General features: G+C 47.5%; 1 protein-coding gene across 3 annotated transcripts in view; it reads right to left on the bottom strand.

Annotated features, from left to right (window-relative positions):
* Positions 1-17589, bottom strand: part of CYP20A1 (cytochrome P450 family 20 subfamily A member 1) — a 36191-nt gene extending 18602 nt beyond the window's left edge. Inside the window, exons 1-7 of one of the 3 annotated variants that reach the window (XM_075933794.2) lie at positions 17219-17589; positions 15818-15867; positions 15546-15712; positions 11710-11855; positions 7909-8076; positions 6105-6183; positions 3424-3539 (exon numbers count right to left, since the gene is read on the bottom strand). In XM_075933794.2, coding sequence (XP_075789909.1) covers positions 3424-3539; positions 6105-6183; positions 7909-8076; positions 11710-11855; positions 15546-15712; positions 15818-15867; positions 17219-17290 — 798 coding nt within the window. In that variant the 5' untranslated portion in view covers positions 17291-17589. Of the gene's footprint in view, positions 1-3423; positions 3540-6104; positions 6184-7908; positions 8077-11709; positions 11856-15545; positions 15713-15817; positions 15868-16857; positions 16873-17135; positions 17192-17218 lie in introns of those variants that run through there. The other 2 variants (XM_075933793.2, XM_075933795.2) reach the window with 2 other exon arrangements.
* Positions 17590-25237: the final 7648 nt, after the last annotated feature.

Here is a 25237-nt window from a genome sequence, read left to right as displayed (position 1 = left end):
TTTATTAGAATTTCATACAGCTACAACAGAGGTGGGTCAGGCTCGGGTGTATGGTGTGGTCAGGGTGCGCCACTATGCCAATGTATTTAATTATAAATCAGATTACTGTAAAATCTCAAGTATAATGTGCATCTGCCTTTTAAAGGTCAGAATTCTTGAATAAACTAAACTCTTATCTATAATGCGCACCCCCATTACAGGCAGTCCCCAGGTTACGTACAAGATAGGGACTATAGGTTTGTTCTTAAATTGAATTTGTATGTAAGTCGGAACTGGCTCCAGATTTAGCCGCTGTTGAAACTGATCAGCTGCTGACTACAGGAAGCCCTAGGAAGAGTTGCTCTGCCCCCGGCTTCCTGGAATCAGCCGCTGATCAGTTTCAACAGCGGCTGAATCTGGACTCCTGGGACAGAACAGCTGGGGCACTGCCGGGTAGGTCCCCGCAGGACCAACGCAGCAGCACCCCAGCTGCTCTACCCCAGGCATCCTGCAACAAAAGCCTGGTCTGCTGGGGGGGGGGAGGGAGGGGCTTTAGCTGCACCCCCTCCCCTCCCAGCAGACCAGGGAGACCCGAGCAAAGCCGCGGAGGTGCAGAGGTCCCGCCGCCTCTGCGGCTTTGCTCCTGTCTACCTGCTGTGCTAGGAGGGAGTCCCCCTCAGCACAGCAGGGAGACCCGAGCAAAGCCGCACAGGCGGCTGGGTCCCCCGCCTCTGTGGCTTTGCTCCTGTCTCCCTGCTGTGTTGGGGGAGTCCCCCCCCAGCACAGCAGGGAGACCCAAGCAAAGCAGGGAGACAGGAGCAAAGCCGCACGGGCAGCGGGGTCCCGCCGCATGTGCGGCTTTGCTCGGGTCTCCCTGCTGTGCTGGGGAGTCCCCCCAGCACACCAGGGAGACCCGGAGCAGCTTTTCTCGCCCCGGAGGACGCGGTGGCGGGACCACTGCGCTCTGGGCGGTCCCGCCGCCCGCGAGCTCCAGGGCGAGAAAAGCCCCATTCGTAAGTGCGGATCCGACATAAGTCAGATCCACGTAAGTCGGGGATTGCCTGTATACTCAAGATTTTACGGTATGCATAGGAAGGAAGGGGCTCGCGCCTGTCACGGGGCCCCCTTCCCAGCTGAGCTCACGCCTGCTGCGGGGTACCCCCTGCCCAGCTGAGCTCGTGCATGCGCTGAGCTCACGCCTGCTGCGGGGTACCCCCTTGCTCAGCTGAGCTCACGCCTGCCGCAGGGTCCCCCTCTGTCCAGGTGAGCTCATGCACGCTGAGCTCGTGCCTGCCAGGGGGGAGGGGTCTCCCCCCGCTCAGCTGCCGGCGTGCCGAGCTTGTGCCTGTCGGGGGAGCCTCCCCCGCCCAGCTGTCCGCGCACTGAGCTCACGCCTGCCGACCCCCTCGTCCAGCCCGTGCCTGCCCCCCACCCCAGCTCGTGCCTGCCGAGGGTGAGTTTAAATCTTTTTTAAAAAAACCTCCTATAATTAATGCGCACCCCGACTTTGATGCTAAAAAAAGGGGAAAAAAGTGCACATTATACTTGAGATTTTACGGTATAGACATAGTCTAAAAAAGTCTTAACATGTGCATTATATTTTACACTGTATCACATGCTTTATGATAGGCTTACTAATTTTACAAGTCAATCCTTATATAGATTCAAAGCAGTTAATACTCTATAGAGTGCCAATAAGCAAAGCTGTAAGCTTATTACATACATTACTCTTCTTACTATTTCTTAATCTCATAGCACATTAGATTATCACATATTAATTATAAGGACACTTGTGAATTCATGCTCTGTCCATTGTTAACTTCTGTTTCCTTACTAGGGGTGTGAAAGGGAACTGTTCACATGGTTAACTGATGAGCCCCTCCCCACTTAAAAGCCAGCCTCCCTTTGCGCCAGCTGCCTGCCCCCGAGCTGCTGCCTCTGATAAAGAGGTGGCAGCGCTGGGTGGCAGGCAGGAGCTGCTTGCACCCTGCATGTAACCACTGACATTTTCAACAATTACATGATGACTTAATTAAACACATTTTAATATCACTATTCTGTAATTCTCTTTTTTTCATACCTAATGCAAAGCCTCCAAACAAAGCTGTCCTTAGGATTTCTAGGGCTCTGAATGGTACCGTTAAACGGGTGCCCCTATGCCTGATGGCTCTTTCACAGGTTCAATGTTCCACCAGTAGATCTGGAAGGGTTTTTCACTTTTATGTTAACTCCAGAGGAAGCAGAGTCACAGAACAAGGACAGAAAAACCCATTGGTGCCCTATGCAACTGCGTATTGTATGGACTGTCCTCACCCTGCCCTCGTCGCAGGAGGTTAGGTTACTGGGGATGCTTTCGTGTGTGGGGGATGTGGGGAGTGGGGGACCCGGGCCCTCCCTCTCCTCTGGATCCCAGACTGGGGCCCTAAGTGGAGTATGGTGTCAATGAGCCACACTCCACGGCAGACGGGGCAGTGGCCCTAAACTCGCCTGCCCACAGGTGCCTCCAGGCTCTCCCACAGGATGCCCACTGTGTCACTCACCCCGCCGGAGCTGCCAGGTCCGTCCAACCAGGACCCGGGATCCGCTGGAGCCATCCTCCTTCTTCTTTGCCCAGGGGGCGAGAGGCTTGGTGCTCCGGGCAGCCAGTGTGGCCACCTCCCTGCTCCCCCGCTGCCGGCATCCTCCGGCCGCTTTTCAAGGCGCCCGGGGAGTGATGTCAGGGGGGTTAGCTCTGCCCCCCCCGCCTTCCCTTCTACGCTCGCCCCGGCGCATGGCCGGGGTTCCGCCCCCTAGTGCGGGTTGCCCCCCCCGCCGGGGCGCTTTCCCGCAGGCCGGGTCAGGCTCCACCTACCCCGCCGCGGGCTTGGCCAGGCTCCCCCGCGCTCTCACTCTGGCCAGTTGGGATCGGCCCCACCGCTTCCGCCTGCGGCACCCTTTTCCATGCCCGGGCGGGTAATCGTCCCCCCGGGGCCAATGTGAACCCGGCTGGGTCTGTCACACTGCTCTCAGTCTCCTTTCCTCATCCTAGCCCAGCGGAGACTACCCCAACTCCTCGGTCCTACCCCCCAGCCTGGTCACAGTCCCCGCCTAAATTCCTTTGTCTCTCCCTCTGGGAAACATATTCTCAGGTTGGCCCTTAGGTGTCTACAGCCAATACACATTTGGAGTGAGTCATTGGGAATCACACAACACCATACAGACAGGCAGAAACACAAGGTTACAAAGTAGACAGCACCCCCCACTGTGTCACAGCAGCAAGACAGAAAGCTACCAAAGATATAATGCAATTAAAGATTAGAAGAGGAAAATTAATATGCTATACTCTAGTGATTAATATGGACTAAAAAAAATGAAATAATTAATCAAATGCTAAGATGTAATTAATAACTGATCTAGTGAAACTAGATTAGTGTGTTATTGTACATATATGATAGTTGGACATACCTGCTTGTCACTCAGGTTCCCCTGCATTAAGGAGTCTATGAAGACATGTCGGTTGAAGTTCCTGCCCCGCCACTCCTTTGTGACTTTCTTTAAAACTGCTTCCATCTCCATCAGAGCTTCATGAACACAAATTATTTTAAAAGCTGGTCACCCTCCCAAAGCAGCAGAGGATTTTTCTAGAATCTATCTTTCAAACCAGCCCTTCAGATCAGCTGTCCACTCTTTGTCCATTGACAGAAGAAGACTTTCTACTAAGCATGTTACTTTGTGTCAATTTGCAAGTTTACTGTTATTCATCTAAAAACGCATGAGTCAAACATTAAAGTGATCTTGCAACATATGCTAAGGCACATAAGTATTATAGCTCAGATTATGAGAACAAGTTCAAACAACATTCTGGGTTTAACAATCACCCCACAAAACATTCTTACACTTCTCCCAGACCTCATAATCTGTATGGCCTATAGAATTACTGCTACTGATCATTCACATTGTTGTAACACCTTGATTAATATAAGGCCCCATTGTTCAAGGGACTGGAGAAACATATAGTAAGAGACAGCCCCCTGCTGAAACAATTGTCCCGATAGAAGAGACAAATGATGGGGAAAGGGAAGGATTTATTATCCCCGTTTACCAGATGGGGCACCGAGACAGATTAAATAACTTATTTTTCAAGTCCTGTGGCCATTGCCTTCAGGACAAAACCTCCTTCCTCTCACAAGCTGCCTGGGGATCCCAGCAATACTTACACACAAAATGAAGGAGATCAGAGTTTGCTCTGTTGTGCCATACTGCCATTAAACTGGTATAATTCTAATAAAGGCAATTTTACATCAGCTTAACTAAGCAGAATTTCGACTAACATCCTTAAAACACACAGCACAAGGAGCCCTGAGCCTCAGGGGCTGGATCCAAGCAAGCCCTATTGCCCCTGTATAAAACTATGGTAAGCCCACATCTGGAATACTGTGTACAGATGTGGTCTTCTCACCTCAAAAAAAAGATATTTTGGCCTTGGAAAGGGTTCAGAAAAGGGCAACTAAAATGATTAGGGGTTTGGAACGGGTCCAATATGAGGAGAGGTTAAAGCGACTGGGACTTTTCAGTTTAGAAAAGAGGAGACTGAGGGGGGATATGATAGAGGTCTATAAAATCATGAGTGGTGTGGAGAGGGCTGATAAAGAAAAGTTATTTATTAGTTCCCTAAATAGAAGAACTAGAGGACACCAAATGAAATTAATGGGTAGCAGGTTTAAAACTAATAAAAGAAAGTTCTTCTTCACACAGCGTGTAGTCAACCTGTGGAACTCCTTGCCAGAGGAGGCTGTGAAGGCTAGGACTATAACAGAGTTTAAAGAGAAGCTAGATAATTTCATGGAGGTTAGGTCCATAAAAGGCTATTAGCCAGGGGATAAAATGGTGTCCTTGGTCTCTGTTTGTCAGAGGCTGGAGAGGGATGGCAGGAGACAAATCGCTTGATCATTGTCTTCGGTCCACCCTCTCTGGGGCACCTGGTGCTGGCCACTGTCGGTAGAAAGGCTACTGGGCTAGATGGACCTTTGGTCTGACCCAGTACGGCCGTTCTTATGTAAGCCAAGGGTCACATCCAGGCCCTGGGCCTTAGGTTCCCCACCCCGAGCTAAGTCATCAACAAGAATTCAGGAAATCTGAGTTCAATTTCCACAGCTGCTATAAGCTTCTTGTGTGATCTTGGACAAGTCATTTAAACTCTCTGGACTATGAATGTAAAGGGTCAACCGGTTAACTGGTTACCCAGTAAAGTATTTGCCTTACCAACTTGGTGCAGCGAGCCTGGCTGGGCTGAAGCAGCCCCCCACCCATGGCTTGGTGCAGCAGGCCCTGCCTGGCTGGAGCATTCTGCTGCCTGGTAGGCCCAGCCAGCCTGAAGCTGTGACTGACCTGCACTATGGGTGGGAGCTGTTCCAGCCTGGCTAGGCCTCCTGCTGCAGGATCCCAGTTTACCAGTTAACTAGTATGTTTAACCAGTTAACTTTTTAAATGGGATTTTATATCCCAACTTTGGACCCTGTCTGTAAAATAAATATGATAAAACATCACTACACACAGGAAGGATACGTTTGATAAGGTACACTAGGTGCTCAGATATGATGGTGAAAACAACCCACAGAAAAGCCAATACCTACACAAATATGGGCAAATCAAATGTCTTTGGCTGTGTATAGACTACACCTCTGTCGATAGAGAGATGTAGATTAGGCACATCGAAATTGCTAATGAAGCAGGGATTGAAATATCCCGTGCTTCATTAGCATAAATATGGCTGCTTTTTTTTAAAACAGCTTTTTCGAAAAAAAAACGGCAGTCTAGACGTGGATCTGTCGAAAATAAACCCTTTTTCGATAGAGCCTGTATTCCTCAAAAAATGAGGTTTACGGGATCTGTCGAAAAAGGGTTTATTTTTGGCAGATCCGCATCTAGACTGCTGTTTTTTAAAAAAAAGCTCAGTTTTGAAAAAAGCGGTGGCCATGTTTATGCTATTGAAGCACAGGATATTTAAATCCCTGCTTCATTAGCAACTCTCTGTCGACAGAGGGATGCAGTCTAGACATAGCCTTCATGTGGCAGTTACCTCAAACACATTAATCACAGCTGTGTGAATGAGCAGACAGGTGAGAGCTGGGAGTGGAAAAACTCACCATCTTCATATGACTTTTTCCTGGTCACACTTTTGTCAAGTGACCCATCCAAGAAACCCTTTCCAATTTCTGCCCAGATCTGAAAGAGGTACAGATGAATTCCATTACCCTCCAAGTCACAAGTTGCTAGGACTGCTGCTAACTTTATTTTGACATAGGTGCGCATGTGCGTGCACATGCACGAACACACAAGACATCCCCCTTCTCTGTAGCAGGCCCAAATAGAAAACGGCCTTATTAGGTATGCTGCTGTGTTTCCAAGGCTTTTTGCAAAGAGCTGCTAGAACTGAGATGATGCAGTCATAGCAATTAATTACAACTGGAAAAAAAGATGTGGGAGAAAGAAGGACCTTCATTTGTAAGTCACTGATTGGAATCTGTGAGGCTTGGTTGGTAGCCCAAGTCTAAGTAACTGCAATTAATACAATTATGACATGACTCAATGAAGAGAGGGAGAGCTGAGCAATTGAGAGGAAGAGGTTTTGGTTAGACTGTAAAATTCTTTGGTTCCATTAACACACATTTAATTCCAATGGCTATTGAAGATCTTGGAGAAAGACAATCTTTGTTAAAGATTCATCACCCACATCATTTCTGTTAAGGTGCAAAAGCTCACAATGTACATTCCAGAGTCATTTCAGGCATTTGTCTAGCAAAACCTGGGAAAACTAAACTTAACATTCCTAATATTTATAAAGATATAAGAAATCCTCTGTCTTCCTCATTTATCCATAGAGAAGCAAGCAAGGTTACAAACCCAATTTTTAAAAACAAGACTTTGCAGATTATTTTTAAGAGACCCATATCAGATCTGATTGACTCAATGGGTTTCAGTTTTATCAGCTCCACCCTCAATTCCCCATCTTTGGGCCCATTAGCATTCTGGATGAAGTGGAAGCAATCCCCCAGAGGTGGCAGGTCTCAGAGATTGCGTCTAACAGAAAAGTGCAAAACTATGGGCTCAGTTTAAAGAATTGCCATGTACCATAGCTCTCACTGACTTCAGCTAAAGAGGTGTTCAGCACCTCTGAAAATTATTTCCAATGTGTCCACTTCCTGGAGACTGAAGCAAAGGTTTCCAAGCCATAGTATCCCAAAATACACATTCAACCCATTTATCCTATACCATCCTACTATAGGTCACCCAATATTTTTCAAGGATCCAAGATATGCTGGTCAAAGGAAGATGGCACAAGATTCAAAGTAACAGAGGCCCATTTACTTATAAGATCTAAATAGCATGTAATCAGTGAGCTTCTTTTAATCTTTTACAAAATAATTGGCACTGATTCCCAATTTCAACTCATGTGTCCTGATCACAAAATACCAGTCTTGTATATTTACTCTTGCAGGTAGCAAGCATGTTGATTCTGTAAATGTGGATCATTTACTTGGATTAACTATGGTTACCTCAGATGCCCTCTTTATTCTGAAGACAGAGGGTTTAAGAAAGGACCATAGATCAAGGAACTGGTATGGGAGTTTCAAAAGAGTTTTAAGTGAGTTACGCACTCAAATGCCATCAGATTTCAAAGTCATTTACGTGCTCAGTTCCTATAGGTGCTTTAGAAAACTCCAACCTTCCACAAATTACAATATATATCTATTAGCTATTTCTTTAGGTTAACCAAGTTTAATTGGGACAAAATAGCAGAGAAATTACCTGCCTTAAGAATCTACCAACCTGAACTTCCAAGGTGAAGGCCTCTGTACCAATGTTTTGTACCCATTACTAAAATATGCATTGCCATCAACTGGAAAATTGATAGGACGTAGAACATTCCTGGTTCTTCCTGAGACTTACCGCATCATGGTTTCTGCGGAATCGAATTACTTCCCGATCATCTTCAAAGCTACTGCCCATTGCTGTCTGTGTAACAGACTTCATGGCAAAGCCCAGCATGTGCTGGCAAAGGGGCACATGTTGAGACTCAGGAAAGGACAACCATTTTGCTAGCAACTCTTCAGACAGCTAAAAGAAAAGAAATCAGAAAGCTACAATAGTCTCCTTGACCTACGACTTCACTCCATTATTCTTTACAAACACATCTTATGATGGAAGTATTTTCACCCAGCTCCTCACAGGCCACACACTGGATATGCCTCAAACTGAACCCCAGCCTGCAGCAGTTTTTTTAAAACTATTATTTAAACAACAGAAAACCTTAGCTTTAGGTTCCAGCTAAGGTTGGCTATTTCTAGGATTTTGCCCAATAGAACCCCTCTGAGCCTCCTCCAGCTACCACAAAGGAATACTTCAATGAGTTATTTCAATTACCTGTGTGCTGGAGGTAACATCTGGTTGACACAGGGTGAATCAAGAGAAGAGCTCTGCACCTGTGTATCACATGTGGCATCCTGCCCTGCTCCCACCTTCTGGACATAGAGTTGGGTCTAATGACTTGAAATTAATGTAACTGAACCCTGTCCTCCCTTCTAAATGTACTGAGCTAATGCAAATAGAAGCATATTCATACTGCGTTAACCACAATTTATAACTACTCAAGAGGGAGATCTTGGAGTCATTGTGGAGAGTTCTCTGAAAATACCCACCCACTGCACAACAGCAGTCAAAAAAGCAAACAGTGTTCAGAAACATTAAAAAAGGGATAGAGAAGAAGACAGAGAATGTCCCATTGCCTCTATATAAATCCATGGTATGCCCACATCTTGAATACTGAGTACAGACGTGGTCGCTTCATCTTAAAAGGAATCTATGGCAATGGAAAAGGTTCAGAAAAGAGCAACAACAATTACTAGGGGTTTCGATTGGGTCCCATTTGCAGAGAGATTTAAGAGTCTGAGACTATGCAGCTTAAAAAAGAGGAGACTAAGGGGGGATACGATAGAGGTCTATAAAATCATGACAGGTCTAGAGAAAGTGAATAAGGAAAAGGTATTTACTTGTTCCCATAACATAAGAACTAGGGGCCACCAAATGAAATTAATAGGTGGTCAGTTGTCACATTATCAGATTTTAATGTGAGTAGGCTGTTGCACTCACTATTGTGGGTTTGCCCCAAATTCGGTGCAAAGTGGGCCATGAGAGGTGTCAAATGAAAGCTTATGCTAGTCTGGCTCTGTCTTGGCTACTCATATACTTGTACGATCTTTGTGTGTTATGAATATGGGCTTTGTATTTATATTTTAAATGTTTTCTGTCTTGGAGACAGCAGTAGGCATTGACCACCTATTGTAAGGGGCACTTGCTCAATGCTGCATGGACAGACTCTTAAGGGTTGCCAGTTGACACTGAGGAGCACACAGTGGTCCCTTGCTTGAGAAGGGCTCACCTGGATACTCCATGGCTCCTTGCTTAGAAAGGACATAAACGAGTATGTGGATCATGTGATCAGCTCCATTTTGGGAGGTACCATCACCCAGGAGAACAATGGATTTCCCTCTGCATGGGCAAGGTTATAAAAGTATCCTGGGAATGCCTCCATCTGGTCTTCAATCCTGCATGACTTCAGAAGCATCCTTGCTATAGACAGACAGCTGGGAAGAAGCACTGAGCCATCCTAACATAGGACGTACTCCAGAGACTTTTAAGCCAGCAGTTTGTTAGATCTCTGCTAAGAGCCTGCATCAAGATCTTGGTGATTGATGTACATAGTGTGTTTTTTTAGCCATCCTCCTCTTGACCTTTTCTTTCTTTCATTAATAAATCTTTAGATTTTAATTTCTAAAGGATGGGCACAGAGTGCTCTTTTGTGTAAGATCTAAGGCAAGGCTACTCAACTTTGGAAGCCTTAGGGGCCACAATGATACTCACAGCACATGCTGAGGATGGCAACTTAAGTGTGGTTGCATATACTTGCAAATATCTTCTTTCACACTGACGGGCACAAATACAAAGATTAAGGCAAGACTACACAACACACAGGCCCCATTTAAGTCAGTTCTGCTGATATTCATAAAATGCAACATTTACCTGATTTCCACCCATATGACAGTACTTTCCACGAGCAATGACAGTGCAGAAATGTAACTACTAAAACTCATATCAATCCAACTTGCACCATAAACCCAAACAGCATCATAGGCCACAAAAAAATGGGCCGCGTGTTGAGTAGCCCTGATCTAAGATATAAATTGCCTGGGAATTCTTGCTGGTCCTTTGGGACTGGGAAAACCTGTTTGGAGCTGATGAGATTGGAGTTGGTTACTTTCATCAGTGTAAGGTGGGTGCTGGTTGTGGAACAGGTAAAGATGGGGAGTCTAAGGACATTTGCTTGTGCAACTTCTTGCTGACCAGATTGGCAGCTGAAGTGCTCTGTTTGACTGGTTGGGTGCCTTATAAGAAGGACCTCCAATCTTGGACCGTAAGCAGCCCTAATTATAAGCAATTCACCCTGATTTGACCCTTTTAGAGGTGCCCCAGACCCCCTATTATATTACACAGGTTTAAAACAAACAAAAGGAAGTTTTTCTTCACATAGTTCCACAGGTTGATTGTGTACTCCTTGCCAGAGGATGTTGTGAAGACCAGGACTTTAACGGGGTTCAAAAAGGAACTAGAGAAATTCATGAAGGTTAGGTCCATCAATACTTATTAGCCAGAATGGGTAGAAATAGTGTCCCTAACCTCTGTTTGTCAGAGGCTGGAAATGGATGACAGGAGAAGGAACACTTGATGATTACCTGTTCTATCCATTCCCTCTGGGGCATCTGGCATTGGCCACTGTCTGAAGACAGGGTACTAGGCTAAATGGACCTTTGGTCTGACCCAATAAGGCCATTCTTATGTTCTATATTTATTTAATCAAATGGACACTGCCACTATAAATATTATGTTTCTCTGTGAAAATTATCAAATACTGTTACAAATAAAGTCAGCTGGAATAAGAATGTTCAATTTCAATTAATTAACTAATTGAATAATCGATGGGATTTTCATCGACAATTCAATTAGTGGATAAGGACTAGTGCAGTGTTCCGCCTCTGAAATGGGCAGAGCGGAGGTGCAGGATGCACGTAGAACCCTAGTGGGCCACAGGTTGCCCACCACAGCATTAGCAGCAAGGATGATTTATACCTTTTTTTTTTCCCCCGAAGTCTTGCATCTCAACATGGATATACGGAAAAGTACATAAGAATGACCATTCAGGGTCAGACTAACGATCCACCTAGCCCAGTATCCTGTCTCCTAACAGGTATCAAATGTCAGGTGCTTCAGAGGAAATGAACAGAACAGGTAATCAAGTGATTTATCCCGTAACCCATTCCTAGTTTCTAGCAAAATTTTGTGCAAATTACCTCAAATATGCCAATCTTAGGCCAGGAATGCGTAAAATGTTATTTGGAAAAATATCTGGAGGACTTTGAGTGAGAGAACAAACGTAAGTAAATAAAAGATCAGACCTACATTGGAAAGCTACTTCTCTTATTATTATGGAGAGGTATTTCAGGGTCAGGAATATTGAGATTTTAAAACATTCACAAAATCTGCATGTGATTCTGATTCCAGCACCAATCTTCTCTCTGCTTCTTTACTTCAGCCATCATCCCCATTAAACTTTCAGCCAAAGACGACAGATTGCCTCCTCGGGAAAATGTTACATGCTGGCCTGCAAATTGCAAGCCTTCAAATCAAGCAATTCACCTTCTGGATGACAGCAAAGTTACTCTGCAGGCACTTGGTTACACCGTTTTCATACAGCTTTTTCCTCAGGTGACTCTCCCCCGCATCTCCACTAAGTCCAGATTGGTACCTCAATAGGGATTTTAACATCATTTCAAAGGGATCCGCTGAAACAAAACAAAAAGGAAGAATCTGAAATATCAGTCAAAACAGATTTGTGGGGAGGGGAAGAAAGGGGAAATGTAGAGCAACTTTTAGGACTTCCTCATTTTGCCTTTTATGTCTTCCCTGCTCAAAGGGTCCCCAAACTAGGGCACCCTTGTCTCTGAACTTGGTCAGTGATGCTCCTAAGTTGATAGCAATCTGGGACATTTCCTTCTTCCAGGAACTGTCTCCAACGAGATTAAACTTCTCTTGTTCCATGAAATCTGGGACCCAGAACTGGACCCTCCATGTGACAATATACCATCTTGCTCCTAGTATAACAATGCTGTCTCCTTGGAGTGGAGAGCTGCTATGCTACATAAACAGTCAACTGGCTCTTCTCACCATTTTTATGAGAACTGCAATAATAAATTATAACTTCCTACAAGGCCGCTGGCTGACAATGTCATCAACTTGATATATCATCAGATGACACTACAACCTGATTACATACGATTCAATTAGTTTTCAGCCCACCTCACTTACAATCTGTTTACATCTTACCTCATGGATATAAAATTGCTATTCTACTGCTCCACAAGTTCATTTAGAATCAATTATTTCATGGCATGGAGGTCCAGACAGAGGTATGGACACAGTGTTGTCCTTCCCCTTTCTTCTACTGCTCTGTGGCCTCGCTTTACCCACTAGCACTGCAGACATGCACACGAGGTGTCAGTCAACATGAAGGACCACTGGGATGTGTACTACCTGCAAAAATTGTGTGACCATACAATACAGGGATATCTAATTCCAGATTTTTTTGCTTTCAACTATAACATTACGTCTCATGCAACCCCTCACGTGCCACACTAATGTGCTCTTATTGCACTATTGTTACTCATACTTACTCCTCTTACCCATCTGCAGAGAGGGGCCAAGTCTCTTATGAGAAATAGTGTCCTGTTAAGTTACAGAGCCCTTTCAACTTTTCAATGCAGTTTAATAATTTCACTCCCCACCTACTCCTGCAATCAGTTAGCTTGCATCAGTTCACAATTATAGGGTATGTCTACACTACCCCGCTAGTTTGAACTAGCGGGGTAATGTAGGCATACCGCACTTGCAAATGAAGCCTGGGATTTGAATTTCCCGGGCTTCACTTGCATAAGCGGGGAGCCGCCATTTTTAAAACCCCGCTGGTTCGAACCCCGTGCAGCGCGGCTACACGGGGCACTAACTAGGTAGTTCGAACTAGGCTTCCTAGTTCGAACTAGGCTTCCTAGCTCTCGTGAAATGAGGAGTAACGGTAGTTCAAACTAGGAAGACTAGTTCGAACTACCTAGTTCGTACCCCGTGTAGCCGCGCTGCACGGGGTTCGAACCAGCGGGGTTTTAAAAATGGCGGCTCCCCGCTTATGCAAGTGAAGCCCGGGAAATTCAAATCCCGGGCTTCCTTTGCAAGTGCGGTATGCCTACATTACCCTCCTAGTTCGAACTAGGAGGGTAGTGTAGACATACCCATACAGACATTTATTACTTCCACACTACTGTTTTGGCTTCGGTTAAAGAATTACTCTGGATTTCTCTGCCAGCAGTTTCTTATGCATAATGCTATTAAAGTGCTAGGAACAGATGCAAATTTGTTAATTAAATCAATGTCCATAACAAGCTTGTTCCTCCCTCACTACACTTTTTTGATGGAAGAACTGATATGGTGCAATTCTGAGTGATAATTGGGTGTGTTCCAATTGTAATTGTTTAGTGCAGCCAGCATCCCCAGAGGATGGGCAGGGGGCAATGTAATCAAAGCCCTTTTGGCACAAGGAAATGCCATGAAAGGTATAAAACAGTACCCCTAATGGTCCCAACCAACATCAGGGCCCCATTATACTAGTTATTGTACAGACACATAGTAAGAAACAGTCTCTGCCCTAAGGAGATTGCCACTGAAACAGAAAAAGGATGCACCAGGAAATGGAGACAAAAAGGAAAAATGCCTTGGTTAAGTTCACACAGCAAGTCAGCAGCCATGCCAGGAATAAAATCAGTGTCCTGAGTGCTAATCCACTACCATATCCACAACCTCTTCTCATTAGGCTCCCACACCATATTGCCATCTTTTTAAATGTAGATCTCACTCAACAGACCACTTCAAAAAATAATGGATTGAATGAACAAGAGTAGCGCCATGTTCAATAGCTGCAGCACTCAACTTATTGAGCAAGTTGCTCGGTAATTCTTCCTTCTGGTGATGACTCCTTCTGCAAAGTGCTTTACTGCATGGCATTCCTGCCAATCACTCCCTTCTGGCAAAAGCGCATACAAACAAGTGCACACACTACCACCAAGAAGCTACTCCATGGGCTTATAGTAGATTATGACTGCATGTCAGATCTGTCATGCATAAATATTTTGGGGAAAACACTGACATCACCACTACAGGCTACAATTTCCTTCTACCAGTTTAATAAGATTAATGAAAACTAAGGATGATATCAGTTATTTTAGTAATCATATAGCCACAACAATTTTTAGATACATGGTTACTAAAAGACGGTCTGCTAGATGAGCTGGTTTAAAAATCGGCTCCCTGCACAGACCAGCTCCCACCTGACACCCCATACTGCTGCTACTGATACAGAGGCAGCAACATGGGGTGGCAGCAGCCCCTGTCTGCCAGAGGCCTGAGCTCCCTGCAGACTAAGGCTGCTCCAGCATTCCATAGAGCAGCCTCTGTCCGCAGAGAGCTTGGGCCCGCTGCGGACAGAGGTTGCTCTGTGGCAGCAGCCCGTCCACGGGGCACCGGAGTTCCTGTTTAACAGAGGCTGCTCCAGCATCCCACCTGTCCCTACCTCACGCTGCCATCTCTAATAGAGGCAGTAGCACAGAGAGGGGGCAAATAGCTCCACAGAACTGGTGCTTGTGGGGAGCTGGCTTTTAAGCCTGCCTGTCCCCCTAAACTGTCTCTGTGGTAGGCAGCAAGGGGGGGCGTAGGGGGCTTTGTGGAGCCAGCATGCATGGCAAGCCACCTTAAAAGCCAGCTCCCGCCTGATGCTCCCTCCCTGCTTCTGACTCTGATACAGAGGCAGCAGCGCAAGGGGGGAGGGAAGCAGGTAGCTCTGCAGGAGCAGATACCCACGGGGAGCCAGTTTGAAACCTGGCTTTCTGTGTACACCAGGTCCCGCCTGCCCCTTGTGCTGTTGTCTCTGTGGGAGGCAGCAGAGGGGCAGATGGCTCTGCAGGAACCAGCAGGCATGGGGAGCCAGCATGGCATGTGCACTGGCTCCTGCCTCCCCTCTTGCTGCATTTGATACAGAGTCAGCAAGGGGTAAGTGGGTGGGTGTGTAGTCATTTGGATTAACCAATAAGCCCACCTTTCAACCTTTTATAATAAAATTAATTAAATAAAAAGAGATATTTTGAAAAGTCATTTTGAAACAAAAAATTCAAATGTTCCCATCCAAAAGTACTGAAACAGGAAGGTATGTTTGATCACTTAAATGCCATCTCTATAAGCATGAGCAGAGACACAAGCTTAGACCACTCATCCAGTTTCAAATTAAATCTCACTCTTTTAAATACCATGAATGAAATCCTCCCTCCCTCCTCATAATCAATGGCAAAACTCCCATTTATTTCAGTGAAGCCAGGATTTCAACCTAGTAAAAGTGAACAGAGAAATTAATTGGAGAGAAAGCAAATTAAACTTACATGTCCTATTGGGGTTAATGTGTTGTTTTAGGAGATCAATGGACCCCACGCTGACCACAAGGCGTCTTCCAAACCAAAAAGAGACAACAGGACCGTACTTCTCATGCAGATTCACCAGGAACTCATGCAGGCTACCACTGGTTACAATGTCTGGCAAGTTCCCATCTCTGATAGAAGAGTAACAGGAATAAAAACACATATCTACGAAAAATATCATATAAAATATGTAATGAAGGGTCAATAAAATGAACAGAAAGGAGGAAGCCACTTACTTTTCATCGGTTGGAGTCATACCTGGGATACCTGATGCTTGTCTAGAAGCCTATGAAGAAAGAAAATTGATGCTCAAAGTCCTATATCTGAGGCAGTGAGGCAGCAAGGGCAGGGGAGGGGGGCAAAGCAAGAGCCAGGGCCTGTGAGGAGCTGTTTTAAAAGTTGGCTCCCCATGAGCACTGGATCTGCCTGCTCACCTCTCCCCCCCCTCCCCCCAGCTGCCTCTGATAGAGAGGCAGCAACGTGGAAGGTGAGGGGGGCAGATGGTGGCTGATACGAGCAGGGAACCGGCTTTCAAGCACGTCAGTTCTGTGGACTCACCCGTCCCCTCCCTTGATACCTCCTACAGAGGCAGTGGAATGCAAGTGAGGGTAGGGGGTGAGGCGGGAGCTGCCCCATTCCCTGGCTCTGCTGTATTAGAGGCAGCAGTGTGGGGTGGCAGGCAGAGCTAGTCCGTACAGAAAGTCATTTTTAAACGGCTCCCCTTGCAAACTTGTTCCCTCATGCCACTCCGTGCTGCTGCCTCTGATAGCAGGGGGCTCCCCAGGAGTGGGGCCAGAAGAGCACTGGCTGCCAGCCCCGCCCCTGGGGACCATCAAATAGTTGTGTAGCCACTAAAATGTGATGTGGTTATATGACTAGCCAATTACACGCTATCTAACATCTCTAATTAGCATTTGCACATCAATTGACCTATTGCTTCCAACTTTTCATATCAGCCGAAAAGACCAATTTGCAGGCTTATAAATCTTCATCAACTTAATAATTTCATGACAGCACAAAATCGTTTTTCTCTCACTGGCTCTTTCTTCCTTAAATAGTCTGACAGGTAGAACATAGGGATGTTGACAGGTAGCCAGTGACCAGGTGATTTATTGGGATTTCACATTTCTAGTAAAGACCCCCTGCCCCTCAGAAGAAACTGGGTAGAGAGAGCCCCGTCCCCCCCGCGGCGGTGACGTACCGGGCAGAGGTAGAGCCCCCCTCCCCCTGCGGCGGTGACGTACCGGGTAGAACCCCCCCCGCGGCGGTGACATACCGGGCACAGGTAGAGCCCCCCCCGCGGCGGTGACGTCATACCGGGCACAGGGAGAGCCCCCCCCCCGCGGCGGTGGCATACCGGGCACAGGTAGAGCCCCCCCCGCGGCGGTGACATACCGGGCACAGGTAGAGCCCCCCCCCGCGGCGGTGGCATACCGGGCACAGGTAGAGCCCCCCCCGCGGCGGTGGCATACCGGGCACAGGTAGAGCCCCCCCCCGCGGCGGTGACATACCGGGCACAGGTAGAGCCCCCCCCCCCCCGCGGTGACGACGTACCGGGCACAGGTAGAACCCCCCCCCCCGCGGCGGTGACGTCATACCGGGCACAGGGAGAGACCCCCCCCGCGGCGGTGACGTACCGGGCACAGGTAGAACACGGCGCCCAGCAGAAGGAGCAGGAAGGTGGCGGCGAAGATGGCGAAGTCCAGCATGGCGGCCCCGCGCCCATCGATCGGCAACTGCGCGCCCTGGCCGGACAGACGGGAGCAATCGAGCACCGCGTGCGGCCTTTCGCCACGCTCCCAGGCCCGGGGTCTCGGGCCCCGCCCACTAGCGGGGGAGGGGCGGGCTGGCTGCAGCGCGGGGTCTCCCTGCCGGGCCCTGTGCGCCCCGCCCAGGCGGCCAGCAGTAGCGGGGCCGCGCGCTCCCCCTCCCCGCGCGCCTGCTGCCGCCACGTGACAGGGGGTCCGGCCCGGCCGCGGACAGAGGCGCCAGGCACCGCGGCTACAGCGAGTAGCGATGCTGCGCGAGCTCCCGCCGGGTCGCACGTAGGCGGCAGGACACGGGCGCGGTGCGTAGTTGGCACAGGGCTGAGCACAGGAGCCACAAGATCCTGACTGAAGTGTGAAACACGCCCCCCCCCCCCCCCCCCCCCGCCACAGGCGCCCACGGGCAGGGTGACAGACATGAGGGGCGGAAACCCAGGAAAGGCAAACAGGTTATTTTAAATAAAAGGAAGAAAGAGGAGGGCTACTTGATAGGACTTCGTCCAACCTTTAGGCTACATCTACACTGGCACCCTTTTCTGGAAATGCTTAAAACGGAAAAGTTTTTCCGTGAAAAGTATTCCCAGAAAAGTACGTCTACATTGGCAAGATGCTTTTCCGGAAAAGCACTTTTTCCAGAAAAGCGTCCGTGCCAATCTAGACGCGCTTTTCCACAAAAAAGCCCCGATCGTCATTTTTGCGCTCGGGGCTTTTTTGCGGAAAAGAAATCTGTGCTGTCTACAGTGGCCCTTTTCCAGAACAGTTTTCCGGAAAAGGACTTTTGCCCGAATGGGAGCAGCATAGTTTTTCCAGAAAAGTACTGATGATCTTATAGTAGATCGTCAGTGCTTTTCCGAAAATTCAAAGGGCCAGTGTAGACAGCTGGCAAGTTATTCCGGAAAAGCGGCTGATTTTCCAGAATAAGTGGCCAGCGTAGACACAGCCTTATAGTATAAGAAAAAGAAACTCTTCCCTTTCACCCCTTGCACTGGAATGGGTTACCTAGGGAAGTAGTGGAGCCTCCATCCCTAGAGGTGTTTAAGTCTCAGCTTGACAAAGCCCTGGCCGGGTTGATTTAGTTGGGATTGGTCCTGCCTAGAGCAGGGGGCTGGACTTGATGACCTTCTGAGGTCTCTTCCAGCTCTATGATTCTATGACCCCATTAACATGTTTTTTTTTTTTTTTTTTTTTTTTTTTTAATCTGAGGAAGTGGGTCTGGCCCACGAAAGCTCATCATCTAATAAACCATCTTGTTAGTCTTTAAAGTGCTATATTGTCCTGCATTTTGCTTCAACTTCTTAGAAGTGCTATAGGGGAATGTTGAATGAAGTGTTACTAGCTAGCTACAGTTTCTTAAGTCCCATATAGGCAAACTCGGTAGAGTTTACTGAACTAATCTCCACATGAGGGCTCATGCAGCGCTTTTGAAAGGTTTCTGTTCCGTGAAATGACAGCCTTCATTTTTCCCCATTTATGACAGTCCCACCCAAAAGATGTACTTGAACAGAGCTGTTGCTTTCTCTAGACCGTGCGGAAGGCTTTTCACACATTTCTGAGGCAATACCAGAAACCACGCAAGGAAGCGTCTCGTAAGCAGAACTGATCTAGGGGAATATTGTATCCAGCTGGTCACAGTGTTGGAATGGCACAGGGTGCAAACATCTCAGCTACAGCTAAAATTCAATTCAAACTTACTTCTTGTATGAGGGACATTGCCTACAGGGCTACAGCTTCTGAAAATCGTCTCCTGAAACATAATGAGTGGTTCCTGTACCAATGTCTCGAGCTGATCTGTAGTTAAACTGAGTTGCTGCGGTGTGTAGAACGGAAGGTAGGACTTTCATGCATTTCTGAGCCAGTTGAAGACACTGTGTGGAAAAGGGTCTGGCAAGCAAAACTGATATGGGGAATGTTATACGCAGCTAGTCAGTTTTCTAAAGACCACAGTGAGAAACACGACAGGTCATGCTGAAAACGCTTTTCAAAAGAGGTCATGCAGCAAAACGGAGCACGAGCTTGTGAAAGACAACTTGTCAGTGGGAATGAATGACTGCATTTTGCTGTGTGCAAGCAAGTTCCGCACATACCTCGTAGCTGAGATGCGTTGTTGTGTTCTCCAGAACCGGGGGAAGGCTTTTCACCCATTTCTGAGGTACTTCAAGTGATTGGTTGGAGGAAAAACGGAATCGTAACCAAAACAGACATAGGGGAATGTTGACCTAAATGTATGCAGCTAGATACAGTGTTTTAATGCGCATTCGACCAATTTCCATTCCTTTCGCTGGAAAAAGGCTCCGAATCAGGACTCATGTAGTGCCTGTGACAACTTTCCTCTCAACGAGCATGAAAACTTTACTTTTTCTCTCTGCGTGAAGGTGCCGTACAAATCATGGGTTTGACCCGAGTTGTTGCGGTTTCTGTAGCGTCTGGCAAGCTTTTCACACCTTTCCGAGGCAATGCAAGAAATAGTTTGACACAGCCTCTCCTAATCAAAAGTGCTGTAGGGGAATCTTGAATGAAGTGTTTCGAGCTAGCCACAGTTGGTTATGTCGCATATGGGCAAACTCCATACACTATGCTGAACTTGTCTCCAGATGAGGACTCATGCAGAGCTTTTGAAAGCTTTCTGTGGCGGGAAAATGAAAGCTTTCATTTTTCCCCAAGTATGACAGTCCCACCCAAAAGATGTACTTGAACAGAGCTGTTGCTTTCTCTAGACCGTGCGGAAGGATTTTCACATTTTTCTGAGGCAATACCAGAAACCACGCAAGGAAGCGTCTCGTAAGCAGAACTGATCTAGGGGAATGTTGTATCCAGCTGTTCAAAGTGTTGGAATGGCACAGGGTGCAAACATCTCAGCTACTGCTAAAAAGTCAATTCAAACCAATTTCTTAGAAGTGCTATAGGGGAATGTTGAATGAAGTGTTTCTAGCTAGCTACTGTTTCTTAAGTCCCATATAGGCAAACTCGGTAGAGTTTACTGAACTAATCTCCACATGAGGGCTCATGCAGAGCTTTTGAAAGCTTTCTGTGGCGGGAAAATGAAAGCTTTCATTGTTCCCCATTTATGACAGTCCCACCCAAAAGATGTAGTTGAACAGAGCTGTTGCTTTCTCTAGACCGTGCGGAAGGCTTTTCACACTTTTCTGAGGCAATACCAGAAACCACGCAAGAAAGCCTCTCGTAAGCAGAACTGATCTAGGGGAATGTTGTATCCAGCTGGTCACAGTGTTGGAATGGCCCAGGGTGCAAACATCTCAGCTACAGCTAAAAATCAATTCAAACTTACTTCTTATATGAGGGACATTGCCTACAGGGCTACAGCTTCAGAAAATCGTCTCCTGAAACATTATGAGTGGTTCCTATACCAATGTCTCGAGCTGATGTGTATGTAAACTGAGTTGCTGCAGTGTGCATTCAAACACTATACAGAGCCTTTTTACACTTAAATGAACAAGAAAGTTTTGAGAAGACCTGCAAACCCTCAGTTGGCGACTATTTCAGCCGAACCTTTCCTTTTTTTTCTCGAATCGGCTTCAAAACCCAGTAACTAGCTCCATACACTTATCTCACCATTCCCCTCCAGTGGGTTTGTAGTTACAGCGTTTTATGCCAAAGATATAATGCGTCCCATTAAAGGGATCCAAGTTCAGCGAAAGATTTGCTATCTCCACGAAAGTGTTTTCAAGCACTGTAACCAGCTTTTTACCCTGAAATGAACTAGAACATTGTCAGAAGAGCTGCAAACCTCTTAGTCGGAGGCGTTTTCGGCAGAAGCTTTCCTTTAGACTTAACTCACCATTCCCCTCCAGTGGGTTTGTAGTTACAGCGTTTTATTACAAAGATGTATTGGGTCCCAGTAATCCCAGTTCAGCGAAAGATTTGTTATCTCCACGAGACTGTTTTCAAGCACTGTAACCTGCTTTTTACACTGAAATGAACCAGAAAGTTGTCAGAAGAGCTGCAAACCCCTCAGTTGGAGACATTTTCGGCAGATGCTTTCCATTTTTCCTCGAATGGCCTTTAAAACCCAGTAAATAGCTCCTTACACTTATCTCACCAGTCCCCTCCAGTGGGTTTGTAGTTACAGCGGTTTTTGCCAAAGATGTACTGGCTCCCATGAACTGGGATCCCAGTTCAGCGAAAGATTTGCTATCTCCACGACAGTGATTTCATGCATTTTAACCAGCATTTTACACTGAAATGAATGAGAACTTTGTCAGAAGAGCTGCAAAGCCCTCAGTTGGAGGCCGTTTTCGGCTTCATAAGTCAATTTTGGCCATCGCAGCCTAAGCAGGGCGTTTTCAGGCTCTGGACTTGGATTTCTGGCTTCACAGCCCGGGTCGCCGTTTTCAGTTTCAAACGTCGATTTCGGACATCGCGGCCCGAAGAGGTCATTTTCTGGCTCCGGACGTGGATTTCCGGCTTGGCAGCCCGGGTTGCCATTTTCAGCTTCAAAAGTTGATTTCGGCGATCTCGGCCCGAGTACGGTGTTTTCGGGCTCCGGACGTGGGTTACTGGCTCGGCTGCCCGGGTTGCTGTTTTTGCCTTCAAAAGTCAATTTCAGCCATAGAGGCCCGAGCAAGGCGTTTTCGGGCTCTGGATGTGGATTTCTGGCTCAGCGGCCCGGGTCGCCGTTTTCACCTTCAAAAGTTGATTTCGGCCATCGCGGCCCGAGGAGGACGTTTAGTGCTCCGGATGTCGATTTCTGGCTCTGCAGCCTGGGTCGCCATTTTCGGCTTCAAAAGTCAATTTTGGCCATCGCAGCCCGAGTAGGGCGTTTTCGGGCTCCGGACGTGGATTTCTGGTTAGGCGGACCGGGTCGCCGTTTTCAGCTTCAAAATTCGATTTTGGCCATCGCGGCCCGAGGAGGACTTTTTGTGCTCCAGATGTCGATTTCTGGCTCTGCAGCCTGGGTCGCCATTTTCGGCTTCAAAAGTCAATTTTGGCCATCGCAGCCCGAGTAGGGCGTTTTCTGGCGTTGGACATGGATTTCTGGCTCCACAATTCAGGTTACCATTTTCGGCTTCAAAAGTCAATTTCGGCCATCGCAGCCCGAGACGGGCATTTTCGGGCTCCGGACCTGGAATTCTGGCTCCAGAGCCCGGGTCGCCGTTTTCGGCTTCAAAAGTCAATTTTGGCCATCGCAGCCCGAGAAGGGCATTTTTGGGCTCCAGACGTGGATTTCTGGCTCGGCGGACCTGGTCGCCGTTTTCACCTTCAAAAGTCGATTTCGGCTACAGCAGCCCAAGCGGGGCTTTTTCAGGCTCCGGACGTGGATTTCTGGCTCGTCGGACCGGGTCGCCATTTTCGCCTTCAGAAGTCGATTTCGGCCGTCAGGGCCCGAGGAGGGCGTTTTCAGGCTCTGGACATGGATTTCTGGTTTGGCGGCCCGGGTCACCGTTTTCGCCTTCAAAAGTCAATTTCGGCCATCACAGCCCGAGGAGGACGTTTTCGGGCTCCAGACGTGGATTTTGGCCTCCGAAGCCCGTGTCGCTGTTTTCGGCTTCAAAAGTCAATTTTGGCCATCGCGGCCCGAAGAGGGCGTTTTCGGGCTTCGGAAGTGGATTTCTGGCTCCTCAGCCCGGTACGTTGTTTTCTGCTTCAAAAGTCGATTTCGGCCATCGCGGACCGAGTAGGGCATTTTCGTGCTACGAACGTGGATTTCTGAAACCGCTCTGGAGCGAAAAAGCCTCCAGTTGTGTGCGTTTTTTTTTGGCCTGGTAGGGACTTAAACCCCTACCGCGGTTTTTCTGCCGGCCGGTCTACAGCTGATCTGCAATCAGCTGTTCAGGCCCCGCCCAGGCACGTCTTTTGAGACTGCCTATTGGCGATGGCTCTTCTGCTGCCTTAAAGCAACAGCTGCTGTCTCCTTTTTGCTACACTGGATCCTCCGCTATGGGCTGTGCATCTGCTCCGCTGGATCTGGATCTGGATCTGGATCTGGATCTGGATCTGGATCTGGACCTGGACCTTCCTGCTGCCTTTGGACCTGCCCCTGCCTTCTGCTTCCTGGGACCTGCTCTGGACCTGCTCCTGCCCCCTGGTCCTGCTCCTGCCTTCTGAGACTTGCTCCTACCTCCTGAGACCTGCTTCTGCAACTGGCTCCAGACCTGCTCCTGTCTCCTGGGACCCGCCCCTACCTCCTACCTTTGCTCCGCGTCTGCCTGGTCTGCTAGCCCTCCGCCCACCCCGCCCCCCGCGTCTGCTGCTCCTGCCCAGCAGACCAGAGAGACGCGGAGCATTGCCGCTGGGATCAAAGCCATTCCGCGTCTCCCTGGTCCACTGGGGGAGGTTTTTTCAAAGGCATCGTTGGCAAGCCACCGCTTTTTTTCATTTTAATTTTCTGTTTATTTTTTTAAAATTAAGAAATTGAGTCAGTGCTCGGAAGAGCAGAGGCAGAGGCAGAGACAGAAAGACGGTGGGCAGAGGGGGCGGAGCCCACATAAAGATGAGCCCGGGGGCTGGTGGAGGCTGCCAGGAAGGGAGGAAGGAAGGCGGGAGGGAGGGAGGGAGGCGAGTGGGGCGCCACCCAGAGGGCCCCCGGCGCCCCACCACCACCCGGGCCTCCATGCTGCGAGGGAGGGGAAGCCGGAGGAGGGCGGCGGGCGGTTAGCGAATGGGCGGGACTTAGAAAATTTCTATTCCCCCGTGCTGGGGGACATCTTGGGAGGGGGAGAGTACGTCTCTGTGCGCCGTGAGGTGACGTGAGCTCGAGTGTAGTATCCAGACCGGGTTCCTGTTTGAAGATCGCCTAATTAAGCAACCGCCATGGGATCGAATCCTTTGCTCCGTGGGACCCGATTGGATCCAGCCCTTTTTAGGGCTTCTGATACCAAGACTCTGCAATCAACAGCCTTATTTCTAGGCACCTGGAAACCGCTCCGGAGCGTAAAAGCCTCCAGTTGTGTGAGGTTTTTTTTTTTTTTTTTTTTGGCCTGGAAGGGACTTAAACCCCTACCGCGGTTTTTCTGCCCGCCGGTCTACAGCTAATCTGCAATCAGCTGTTCAGGCCCCGCCCAGGCACGTCTTTTGAGACTGCCTATTGGCGGAGGCTCTTCTGCTGCCTTAAAGCAACAGCTGCTCTCTCCTTTTTGCTACACTGTGTTGAAGCAAAAACACGTTTTTTTCTGTTTAGGCGGCTAATAACTGATTGCTTTATTGATTAGTAAAGGAAAGTGAGCCAAACGTGGTTCCAGCAAAGTTAGGCCCAGTAAAGCTGCTTAATACAATTAGTCCTAGTATTTTTATACCCTTAGCCAAACAGTTTGACGTTAGGACATTTAATTACAGAAATTCTTAATTAAATTTGGAAAAACAAATCCTTATTAACAAGATGGCGGACTGGTACGAGGAAGTACCTCTTTTTTTTGAACCAGCCCAATTAACACATTTTAATAGCCCATTCTGTTTTGGCCTGGCGCATGGGGTGATAGAAAGTTTACTTTGGCCTATGTGCAAAGACAAAAAGCTGAAATGGTTTTTGTTATACAAGATGGCTTTTAGCTAAACATAAAATAGCTTTTACAACTTCCCCCTTTTCGCCTTTTAAAGGCTAACCTTGAAACCATTTTATACCTTTATTTTATTAAAGTATTTATGTAAATTTTTTGTTTCTTTTTTTGCTTATTATATTTTAACATTATTACTTCTACATTTATTTTAGTAAGGGTCTGTTTTTTGTTTTCCAGAATACAAGAAATACAGCATTTGATTAGCAAGAAAAAAAAATAGGCACAAAAGAATATAGCTAATACTAAGACTATACCTTGCAAAATTGAAGTTTTTACATGTTTAAACCAGCCTTCCAACCAATTTCAGAGGGTCCAGTTTTTCCCTGCCTTAGGCATTTTACAGTTTTTTTTAATTTTTGAGACTTTTTTTTAAATTTTT

Source organism: Pelodiscus sinensis, chromosome 7 (assembly GCF_052426305.1).
Source record: "Pelodiscus sinensis isolate ZL-2025 chromosome 7, ASM5242630v1, whole genome shotgun sequence".
NCBI classification, from domain to species: domain Eukaryota; kingdom Metazoa; phylum Chordata; order Testudines; family Trionychidae; genus Pelodiscus; species Pelodiscus sinensis.
Note: the sequence above shows the minus strand (reverse complement) of the source record. Positions and strands in the feature narration are given on the sequence as shown.